Source organism: Epinephelus moara, chromosome 5 (assembly GCF_006386435.1).
Source record: "Epinephelus moara isolate mb chromosome 5, YSFRI_EMoa_1.0, whole genome shotgun sequence".
Classification (NCBI taxonomy): Eukaryota; Metazoa; Chordata; class Actinopteri; order Perciformes; family Serranidae; genus Epinephelus; species Epinephelus moara.
Window position 1 is genome coordinate 3,715,621 of NC_065510.1, and position 10,845 is coordinate 3,726,465.

Below are 10,845 nucleotides of genomic sequence, written 5' to 3' on the forward strand. Positions count from 1 at the left end.
TACTTGTATTGATTAAGACGGCTAACATGAAGTGATGTGTAACCCACCTACACAGGTTCTGTATACTAAATTAAGTTCAGGGAATTTATTTAGGAAATCTGAACAGTTCCTTATTGTACATGTTAGCATAGCGCAGGTTAAAGCTAACTGCTAATGCTACAGATCTCTCTTTTTACAACACTGCCCTTTTACTCCTCTCTACCAGATTCTGACTTTTACTGTTTTGACAATAAAACTCACAATTACAGAGAAAAAAAAACTAAAATGGAAAAATATAATAACACATAAAACTTGATTTGGTTGTGAGATGTAGAAAAAAATTAAGAAATTAATTGGTTTAGGCTTAACTAACATAGTCAACATGGCCCCAATCATGATGGCCGAAACTTTTTGTTGGCGTTACCTGGGGTGCTGATTCATTTTAATATATTACACATGGCTCGGGGCTGTTTTAGTTGACTAGCCTGAACCACAGATGGTGTAAAAATGGGCTAATGTCTGACAAGTAACAAAGCAACATTTGTTAAATGATGCTAAGCTAAACAGGGCTGTCACTTAAAAAAAAGTCACTAAAATACTTCTGAACATACTTGCAGGCTAATGCTAAACTACACTGTAGAATTCACATATTTTTATTTGTGGTGCCTCACCTGATGACAAGCTAACTTTACTGTCGCTGCATTTCACACAACAAACAGCCTTACTTTTATACAAGGTTTTTTTTAATCTGTGGTGTAAAATCCAAAATGCTTCCACACATTAATTCACAGTTTGTGTTTTAATCCATTTAGCACTGCTAGCTAATTTTCTTTTTTGTGTGAACATTTTACGAACATACCTACAGTTTTAGCGTCGGACAGATCATTACAATTAGAATACTGATATTACGTTTTCCCCACATTCAAATGATACTGAATTTAAGGTGACCGCCCTGATGCTAACCAAAGGTAGTGAGCTCACTGACCAAAGCAAGCTCTAGCTAAAAAGTTGGGGATATGAATTTCGATTTTTTTTTTCTCGCAATAATATTTTAACTTTTTATGATGTGTGGTAAAATTAATGTATCAGTAACTATGATGAAAAGGCTCAAACTGTCGGAGGAGTAGTTGGCAACAACCAACTAGCTAACTATGCTAACTGTTCCTTTTTAGCTTTAGAGTATAAGACAGCTAACTGGCTAAGCTACATTACCATCACATGATGCCAGAAAATTATCTTGTCTTATCATTTTAAGGTTTTTACATTAGAATGTGACAGTCGGCCCGCTAACATTCTGACAGGCTAACGTGCTAGCTAGAAGTTTAGATTTTGAGTGAAAAAAAGGCGGGAAAATGGTACGACAAACCGTTCGGGTGTTCTGTTCTTGTTATAGCAATGCTGCTCTCAGTGAATCTGTAACTGTCGACTGTGTGTTTCAACTGTGACATTAATTCAAACTCAAACGAGACATTTTGGGTCGCAGCTGCTTTCTTTTCATCGAGTGTCAAAGTGAACAGGACGGGGAAATTTAGTTGCATCTAATTCTACTGCTGATTATCTCTGCCTTTGGCTCTCTCCTGCACTGCTTTATTTGTTGAGGTGATACTGACATTTTAAAATTTAAAAAAATAAAACCTGCTTGCTGTATATAGCTTAGCATCCTGCCATGTCATGACTTTGTGAAGCAAAAACTCATCACCTGCCAAGTCGAAGTTTTTTGAATTTGTTTATTGCTGAACTGATGGAATTCAGAAATCTCCAAATGATCAGTGAACTGAGAGGTTGTGATTTTGTCCACTGAAATTTCATAACTTTGTATCATAGTTTTATGACTACTGCAGTGAAATGTAGAAATAAGCCTTAACAGATTTGATAATGAAAATGTATTTTCATTGCGTCTCATAGCAGCTTCTTTCCGCTCTGCCCAGGAACAATCTGTAAAGTATTAAAAAAAAAAAAAAAAAGCCTACTTCAATTTTTGTTTTGACAAAAGTGATAAAATCAGCATTATTTCAAGTTTTGCGACTTTTTCTTTAATCCCAACATTTTAGCTCTCCTTCACACCTGGATATGATTTTTAAATTTCTGTGTCACGACATGATCCAACCCTTTAAAAGGTTGCTTTACAACATTATATATGCATGTGTATATTTAACACTGGTTATAGTTGATGTAATAAGAATAAGAATATGAGGCAGAGGTACTGCAGTTAACGCAGAGCTGGAATATCACAACATTAATCAAGTAATTGTTAATGGTAAAAGTGATTTTTGTGAAAAGCCTTTAGAAACCATCATTAGCATTTGACGTAGCGATGGTTCCATCAAGAGAAAAACTGAACTCTAACGTCTGGTTTCATTAGTCGAGGTTAACGGCAATATTTAATAATTACATCTCAGAATTTCATAAATTAACTTTTGTTTACATTATTTACATTTACAGTATTTTACAGTGTTGATATGTGCTTTAAATGAGACCTTCATCTGAGTGGTGAACATTAAAATCATCATCATCATCATCATCATCAGTCTCTACTTGGCAGTGAGCTTCTGTTGAATGTTTCTGTATCTCAGCAGCTCCTCGTGTGAAACTGACGGCATGAAGTTTTCTAACGCTGAAGAGAAATCCTCAACGGAGACAAGGACAGGCGAGTCTTCTGTGTCCAGACCTAAGACAGACAGACAGACAAACAGACAGACAGACAGACGGGGGAGAGAGAGACAGACAGACAGACAGACAGACAGACAGATGGGCAGAGTTAAAGTGAAGTCGACCACCATGGTTTTCTTAATCAGCTGCTTTGAATTAAAAAGTTTTATTTCATGTGTCTGTTTTTTTTTTCTGTCGTGTCAAACAGTTCTTCCTCTTTGTTCTTTGACCACGTAATCTGCAGTGACAGAAACTGTAGATATCAGCAGCTGCTTTTGGACTGGTTCAAACTGGTTCAAGGCAACGTGTCAGCCATAATGTGATTTTGACTGATAACAATTCTACTTAATGACATTACTACAGTTCAGTCCTCATCTAAAGCCCCGTCTCCACCAAACCCTTTCAGTCCAGTCCCTCTGGAACCAGCAGTAAGCCTTCAGACATGGTACCTAGACCCTGGGTCTGTTCAGACAGTCCTCTTAAATGTGGGCGGGGTTGTTGTCACTCACTGCTCCGTCCAGCACTCGCTGTATTTCCTCATCAGCGGTGACACAGATGGAAGTCTGCACCTGGTTTATCGTCCACAGAACGAGGCTGCACGCCCACATTTTCAGAACAAAATAGAACAGGCTGCAGTGAGAGTCTCTCTCCATGGGATATTTAAAAATAGCAGCTTTGTGCATTTAGTCCTTCTCAGGCAAGCTCAGGGGTTTAGTGTTGCTGTAGCCCACAGGAAGTGAGGATTAGAATATATGACCTTCACATAATCCGCTCCAAATTAATCTATATTTTTAAAGTCATTACTAAAAGTGTGTGTCATATAAAAACTAAAGTGATGGTCAAAGTTGTCACAGTGAAATTTAAGGTGTGCTGATGGATTCACGTCATCAACTCATGCATTGAGTAACATTACAAGTTAACGTTCCACCTTAAAAGTTGCCGGCAGTCGGCCCAGTGAATGAAGTTATTTTTTTCTCTTTCATTTTATAGTTGTAGTTTACTGATGTATGAACAGAGGTTACATAAAACAAGAGTGAGCGTCCTCTACTGACCAATCAGACTGCAGTGTTCACAGCTCCACCTTTTAGTACCAGATCTATGTGCTAGGTACCCCAACAGAGGGGGGACCAAACATGGGGACGCTAAGGAACGCTTCTGTTGGGACCATCCACAACTTTCACTGTGGGAAAAAAAAGCAAACTGAACTGAACTGAACTGAACTGCTCGGTGCAAACGGGTGGTCCCCATCTTAAAAGGTGGCCACAAGGTCGATCATTGATCTTTGGCCTAGGGTGTTCTGGTACCAGGTACACTTATGAACCTCCCTGTGCTCGAACATGGTGTTTGTTATGGCCAGTCCATGACTCGCACAGAAGTCCAAAAACAAAAAACCACTCGGGTTCAGACCAGGCAGGCCGTTCCTCCCAATAAACCCCCTCCAGGTTTCTCTGTCATTGCCAACGTGAGCGTGGAATCCCCCCAGGAGAACTATGGAGTCCCCAGCTGGCACCCCTTGCAGGATGCCGCCAATCGTCCTAACTTTTCTCCCCTATACGGCGCCATTGGCTGTTAGCTGTAAAGCCTCTGTGCTTGTTTATAACATGATGTCAGCGGCGGTGGATGACAGACTGCGGACAGAGCAGACTGAAATATTCTCTACATGTTTACATGTTGCTTATCAGCTGTATTGATAAAGTATTGACTTTTTCCTCGAGGAGGTTTTACTGCACTCACAGTAACAAGGGTAGCTGTCGTCAGCTCAAGTTATCTTCACTTCCTGTCTGCACGGCGGCATCTCTACTACGTGCGTGTGTGTGTGTGTGTGTGTGTGTGTGTGTGTGTGTGTGTGTATGTGTGTAAAGTGGCGCAGCAACCCCGACGCACAGACAGCAGGAGGAGGGGCTGCTGCAGCACAATGATAAATTACACCAGACGCCGGCGACGTCGGAGATTCTCAAGACTACAGTCATTGGTGACTTAGTGCAGCGGCCCGTTCACTACTGGCGAGATTAACGGGATTAAAGCTTCACACATTGGTGAGAAAAAGTGCGTTAAAAAATCAATCTCGGATTTTACAAATCGATATCAGGTCGTTCAAATGAATCGATTATTTTAACCCAGCCCTAACATTCATACTGGTTTGAATAAACAGTTTCATTGTATTTCCTGATCTTTGCTGAGCAACAGTTTAGTGTGGAAGGAATTTAAGGCCTGTCCCAAATATAGACTAGTTGAGTTCAGTCATTTAAGCAAATAATAGCCCGGGCTACTAACTGAAGTTTTACAGTAATGTCCTCGTGTGAAAATATATTAGTGAAAACTAAATAGCTACAAGTCAGCCCCTCTGTCAGTTATTGACAGATGGAAGAACGACACATGAGGAAAACCTTAGATGATCGGTGACAGAGTCTGTGACGATGAGAAGATTTAAATGGATTCATATCAGAAGTGTTTGGTGTGTAAATGAACGAGTGATCTATCTATCTACCTTTCAGGACAGGAAGTGTCTGAGCTCTGTCGTTTACATGTTGGACTTCCTGTCAGAAGTGGTGTCTGCGTTTTCTTACCATCGTTGATGAGAGAGATCTTCCTCTTGATGGCGGCCGTCATGGCGTCTGAGCAGAGGGCATACAGGTCGGCGCCGGTCATGTGATCGGGGCAGCGCTCCACCACCTGCTGCAGGTCCACAGCAGCGTCCAGCTGGAATCTGAACACAACTTTTATTTACATTTAGGTCACAAAAACACTCCAACATCCTCCATTCACAATCCACAGGAACAAAGAGCCATGTTAAAGGACTAATCCACTCTAATCAACACTTTTTAATTTACTGTCCTTTGCTCAGCTTGTAAGCAGAAATATATATATATATGACTGATGGAGGTGTTTTGCACTTTTATTTTGCTGATGAATAAATAACAATTTTTAATTTTTATTTTTATTTCCATGTCTTCTAACGTGCAAAATCTGCATGCAAACATGTTTTGTGGAGCCGAGCGAGCTGCAGCGTGACGCCTCCACCTGACGCGCATCACCACAGCGACACCAGTGTGTTTTCAGCTTCAGTTTATTTCAGGTGTTGCGCTCTGAAAAACAGGTGCTTGGGAACGCCTGTGCAGCACGACGGTGTTGCTCTAGTGTCTGAGCGCACCTGCCACACGTCTAGATTAAAAACAATGAATTTGAGAGTGCAAAAAAACCTGGCATGTGTACGGCCCCTAATCTCCAGGATGTGCGGACATTTGGATTCAGCCTCTGTTGCTCTGACCCTAGTCCAGACTAACTGTAGGTGTGCTGTGGCCCAGCAGGGGGAGCTGCTCTTACTTTCTTAGGATGGCTCGGAGGACCTGCAGCTGAGAGGCTCGGTCCTCGTTGATTCCAATGTAGACCAGTTTATCGAACCTGAAGAGGACACAGAGAGACAGTTTAACATGTCACAGCTGTGGATCACAGGGACACATCTGTCCTCATGGGATGGACTTTGTGTTAAAATAAGACTCAGACTGACCTAATGAGGTGTTTAGAATCACACTTTGAAGGTAAAATCTGATCAAAGCAGTCTGAACTCTGGTTTCATTAATGTGAGAAACAACATGTTTAAATCTGAGGTTCATGTAAACACAGAAAAATAAAAACATCTAAACTTTACTGAAGGTTTCCTCCACACGATAAATACTGGACACAGATTAAAGGATTTTTTAAACAGGTTTTACATGATAGCAGTGATACAGGTGTGTGTGTGTGTGTGACCTCTGACCTGCCCGGCCTCAGCAGTGATTGGTCCAACAGGTCCGGACGATTTGTCGCTCCGATCACAAAAACCCCAACAGACGAGTGCAGAGCATCGAGCTCGGCCAGCAGCTGAGACACGACTCTGTACGGAGAGATTCACTCAAACTTTATTGATCCTGATGTCACAGACGACGTCACAATAAAAGACAAAAGAAACAGACACACAAAAATAACTTCATAAAAAACACTAAACAAACACAAATACCTAAATACAACTTAACAAAAATATAAATAAATAAAACAAAACTTAAAGTATGAATAAATAACACATGAAATAAAATACACAAATGCCTAAATATTTAAATAAATAAAACAAAACAAGAATAATAAATAAATAAAAAATTTAATGAAAATTAACAAAAAGTTTTAATATTAAAAAATTAACAAAAAAGTCTAAATAAATAAAACATATAAAAAAAAGTCTAAATAAAAGAGTAAATAAAACAAAACATAAACTCTAAATAATTGATAAAAATGAACCAAAAGTCTAAATGAATAACTGCATAATAAAACTAAACAAACAGTACAAAAACAAGAGATAAGGTGTGGTACAAGAAGTCAATAACTACATCTATAAAAGATTGCAAAGTTCATTCACACAGTGACACAGCTGGAATCAGGGCAGGTAAACACTCACCTGTCCATCACCCCTCCAGAGTCTCCACTGCGCCCCCTGCTGGGAGCCAGAGAGTCCAGCTCATCAAAGAAGACGACACACGGAGCAGCTGAGCGCGCTCTGCCGAACACTGAACACACACACACACACACACACACACACACACTAACATTAACTCAGTGAGTTCAGGTTGAAATGAAGCAGAAGGATCCTTTAGGTGAAAACAGACCTTCTCTGATGTTCTCTTCACTCTGACCCACGTACATGTTGATGAGCTCCGGACCTTTAACACTGAAACACACAAACAGGTTCACACACGTTAAAGTCACCTGCATGAAAATGTCACCTGTGTTTTGTTCTGACTGTTATTTTTCTGACAGGTGTCTACCTGAGGAAGCTGAAGGTGTGTCTACCTGAGGAAGGTGAAGGTGTGTCTACCTGAGGAAGGTGAAGGTGTGTCTACCTGAGGAAGCTGAAGGTGTGTCTACCTGAGGAAGGTCATGGAGCACTCAGTAGCCACAGCTTTGGCCAGCAGAGTTTTCCCTGTTCCCGGTGGTCCATACAGCAGGACTCCAGTCCGGTTCAGACCCAGGGACAGGAGCTCTGGTCTCTGCAGAGGAAGCTGAACTGTGTCCAGGATCTCTTTCTTCACCTGCTGCAGACCTCCAACATCCTCCCAACGCACATCAGGGATCTGTTCACACAAAAGAGTTCCACCAGCAGCGAGGTCAGAGTCAGAGAGGACATCATACAACACCTGGCTGGTTTCTTCATGATGCAGTCGTTCATGTTTAGGTCAGCAGCAGGCAGAGGAACTCCTCAACAAGCCCACAGACACATTACATCATAGAAACTGTTTTACAGGCTCATTGTGTGATCACCTTGGGGGCTCCAATGGACGTGGACTGGGCGTCCTGCAGGGTCTCCAGGGCGGAGGTGAAGTCCTGGTTCAGGATAGTCACTCCACTGGAGCACAGATCCTCCTCCTGCCGACAACCACTGCGCGCGCGCACACACACACACACACACACACACACACACACACACACACACACACACACACACACACACACAGACGTTATAACGTTCTTAAGAAGATAAACTTAATTCTTACAGTCTGCACCGACCAAACTGTTTTTTGCTCTGAACTAGAGTTCTCAATCTCAACCTGAGCCCGACGGGTCCCAGAACATCCGACAGGTTGCGTTGGGCTCGGGCTGAAAATGTGTGCTGATTGGCCGGGTTGGGCTGTGGAAAAAAAAATGTAAATAAATAAACATATTAAAAAGTCCAGGGAGGGGGAGAAGGGTTGGGGAGCAGGCAGGTTCTGTCCCTCCTCCCAGCCGGAGCAGAGAGTTTCACTGGTGGGGAAATACACCATGGAGAGTCGGTGATCCACTGAGCTGGTCACTTGTCTTTTATTTTAAAGATATTTTTGGGGACTTTTGGCCTTTGTTCAATAGGACAGCTATAGCGTGAAAGGGGGGGAGAGAGGGGAGATGACATGCAGCAAAGTGTCATGGGTTGGAATCCAACCTGCGGCCACTGTGGCAAGGACATAGCCTTTGTACATGGGGTGCCTGCTTTACCAGGTCAGCTAGTGGGCACCCCGAGCTGGTTCATTTTCCACTGGAGACGCGCGTGGTTTGTGCCACCACACAGCCAGTGTGTCCTGGGCATTATAAGCTAACTCGTGCATTTGGGAGGGGGGTCGGGTTTGGTCGAGCTCAGGCTCAGTATTTTATGTTGATGATGTCGGACAGGTCGTGTTTGGGCTTCAGCTCATGCGGGTCGGTTCAGGTTGTAATTTTTTCGGCCCGTTGAGAACTCTCCTCTGAAATGAACACTGTCAGTTAAAGACGCAGAAGACAGAGGACAAGCAGGACAAATTCACACTGGAGAAAGAAGCTGGGAGTCACGTGATGTAAGGCGGGGTTAATCCTCGGGCTGCATGGTGTGAGATTTTCATGCTACGATAACGATCTCAGAAAGTATCGCAGCTTTGACTGTATCATGGTATCAAAGAACTTAGATGATTATCAGTCAGAATAAAAACAGAGGCGTAACACATTTTATTAAAAATACTGAAACCTGAAACCATTTCGTTGATGGAAGTTTGTGTAAAAAGTCTCCTCTTAGAAAGCAACTCAGATAAAGTAGAGATTCTCTGTCCAGTCACAGTTTTTCCTATATCGTAGATAAGGTGTGATAACTATCAACTTTTACATCACAGTATACCATAGAACCCGTAAATCGCTGCAGCTCATAGTTCATCCCAAATTTATTTTATCACCACAGCCTCGCCTACGATCTTTAACGTTTAGTCTCACCAGGTGTGAATCAGCCTCCTGCAGGCAGCTCGACCAGCCTCCACCAGCAGAGCACTCAGATCCCCCAACACGAACCCCTGAGGAGGGAGAGGAGGAGGAGGAGGAGAAGGAGGAATCACTGGTGAACACTCTCACTGTCTGAGTTTAGACTAAATTAAAACACCCTCTGCACACAGCTCTTCTCTCACAGCCATTTTAAAGGACCCCTTTTCTATGACTGGTCTGTACTGGTCTGGGTCCTGACTGCTAACAGTGACGTACTGCAGTGAGTTTGGCGAGTCTCTCCAGGTTGACGTCTCTCCCCAGCTGAAGGTCTCGGCTCAGGTTGACCAGTATGGAGCGGCGCTGCTCCTCGGTGGGGCTCTCCAACGCCACCTGGTGGACAAACGCTGCCATGACACCTGCAGACAGCTCCCGAGGTCTGCAGACTGTCGCCACCACCACCACACTGAAACACAAAGACACCCGTGTTACTTTTCCTCTGAGGTGTGATTCACTTCAACCGACGGCCGTCATACCTCGACAGAGAAGGGGAAGTCATTCACAGCTTCAAATTTACCTCAATTAAAACCACTAATTACATTTTAATTAACCTCAGGAGTTCACGTGCTGATTGGAGTTCAGGATCAAATGATGGCGGTCTGAGGTACTTCCTGTCGATAACTGAGACAACATGAGCTGGCTGACCTGATCACAGATCAGTGTTACAGTGTGAGGGTTAGAGGCGGTCAGTGACCTGCTGGGGGCGCTGTGGAGCAGCTGGCAGAGCGCCGCCTGGACTCTGCCGTCCTCCTCTGCACCTCCTCGAGCCGTGAGCAGGAGCTGCAGGTTCCTGAGCAGCAGGACGCAGGGCTGCAGGGCGTCGGCCCGCTGAAACACCGAGCTCAGCTTCACCTCCGACGCTGCAGGAGTGTCAGCACACACACTCACACAGTCTACCTGCACACAGGTAACAACAGGAAGTGTAACTACACACACACTGAAGGAGGAACATGTCATGAGAATAAGCTGCATTTTCTTTTGAAAAGCCGGCTGTTCCTGATCGTAGCTGTGTTATAATCAGATGGATGATGACATCACTAATGTTTTTATTTTTTTTTTTGATTTATAACTTAAAGTGTGAAAACTTATTATGAATTCTTACAGTGAAGAGAAGAAGAAGAAGAGAAAGAAGGAGAAGAAGAAGAGGAAGAAGAAGAAAAANGTCATGAGAATAAGCTGCATTTTCTTTTGAAAAGCCGGCTGTTCCTGATCGTAGCTGTGTTATAATCAGATGGATGATGACATCACTAATGTTTTTATTTTTTTTTTTGATTTATAACTTAAAGTGTGAAAACTTATTATGAATTCTTACAGTGAAGAGAAGAAGAAGAAGAGAAAGAAGGAGAAGAAGAAGAGGAAGAAGAAGAAAAAGAAGAAGAAGAACAAGAGGAAGAAGAAGAAGAAGAGAAAGAAGGAGAAGAAGAAGAGGAAGAAGAA

General features: G+C 42.8%; 1 protein-coding gene across 1 annotated transcript in view; it reads right to left on the bottom strand.

Annotated features, from left to right (window-relative positions):
• Positions 1–1,917: 1,917 nt before the first annotated feature.
• Positions 1,918–10,845, bottom strand: part of pex6 (peroxisomal biogenesis factor 6) — a 19,792-nt gene continuing 10,864 nt past the window's right edge. The window contains 11 exon segments of the mRNA XM_050043837.1: positions 1,918–2,647; positions 5,196–5,335; positions 5,953–6,030; positions 6,386–6,502; positions 7,058–7,166; positions 7,266–7,327; positions 7,525–7,730; positions 7,918–8,035; positions 9,367–9,443; positions 9,628–9,814; positions 10,103–10,477. Coding sequence (XP_049899794.1) covers positions 2,511–2,647; positions 5,196–5,335; positions 5,953–6,030; positions 6,386–6,502; positions 7,058–7,166; positions 7,266–7,327; positions 7,525–7,730; positions 7,918–8,035; positions 9,367–9,443; positions 9,628–9,814; positions 10,103–10,477 — 1,606 coding nt within the window. The 3' untranslated portion in view covers positions 1,918–2,510.